Genomic DNA, 831 nt, shown 5'->3' with positions numbered 1-831 from the left:
AAGCTTAGACAACACCCCTTTTCTAGTCTCTGTAGCTGTCTGCAGACTGAAGGATATCGCCTCTTCTGGTTCCCCCCATACAGCTGGTCTCTTGTGGTGTTTTCAGTAGAGGTCCTCGTCTTCTGTCCCGTGAGGGACTCTAAGAGCAGCACACGTTCTGCTTTCACGCGTGTGGCTCCTTGGAAGCGAGCAGATGCCCATGTGAGCAGGCCCAGCACTAATCAGAGCTACATCTCTGTGTACTGTCCCTTCTTGCCACTGCAGACCACCTATCCCAGGAGCATCCTCACCTCCCTGCTCCTCAACAGCAGCCAGGGCTCTGCTTCTGAGGAGGCTGTGCCCAGGTCAGACCCTCCAGACAGCACGGGGGATCAGCCCGGGCCCCATCCGGAAAACCCCTCCAACGGCAAGTCCAAGTGGCTGGACACCGCCCAGAAGTCCCCTCTCCACGTTGGAGACACGAGGAAAGAGGACGACCCCAATGAGGACTGGTGTGCTGTGTGTCAGAACGGCGGGGAGCTCCTGTGCTGTGAGAAGTGTCCCAAAGTGTTCCACCTCTCCTGCCACGTGCCCACACTGGCCAATTTCCCCAGGTAGGAACGCAGCACTCAGCTCCTGGAGGCCAGTGTGACGGGGCCTGCACATGTGTCCCACAGGAGGCCTTCCTCCGACGCCCTGTGCCTTTCTCCCAAAACTGCCTGTGGTGAGCGGGAGAAATAACAGGCCCTTGAAATTACCACAAGGAGTTACCATAAGGAGCAGTGGCCCTCATACCTAACACCCACCACAACTTTCTGATCTTACTGGCCAGGGGTTGAGCTGTATTGTTGA

The 831-nt window shown here is 57.2% G+C and overlaps 1 protein-coding gene across 1 annotated transcript in view; it reads left to right on the top strand.

Moving 5' to 3' along the window:
• Window positions 1–264: 264 nt before the first annotated feature.
• The window catches only part of TRIM24 (tripartite motif containing 24), a gene marked incomplete at its 5' end in the record, with an annotated part of 5,528 nt that continues 4,961 nt past the window's right edge, over window positions 265–831 (top strand). Inside the window, 1 exon segment of the mRNA XM_007952798.1 lies at window positions 265–696. Coding sequence (XP_007950989.1) covers window positions 265–696 — 432 coding nt within the window.

This window comes from Orycteropus afer, unplaced genomic scaffold (genome assembly GCF_000298275.1).
Source record: "Orycteropus afer afer isolate SDZICR_OR568_19922 unplaced genomic scaffold, OryAfe1.0 scaffold00358, whole genome shotgun sequence".
NCBI classification, from domain to species: domain Eukaryota; kingdom Metazoa; phylum Chordata; class Mammalia; order Tubulidentata; family Orycteropodidae; genus Orycteropus; species Orycteropus afer.
Note: the sequence above shows the minus strand (reverse complement) of the source record. Positions and strands in the feature narration are given on the sequence as shown.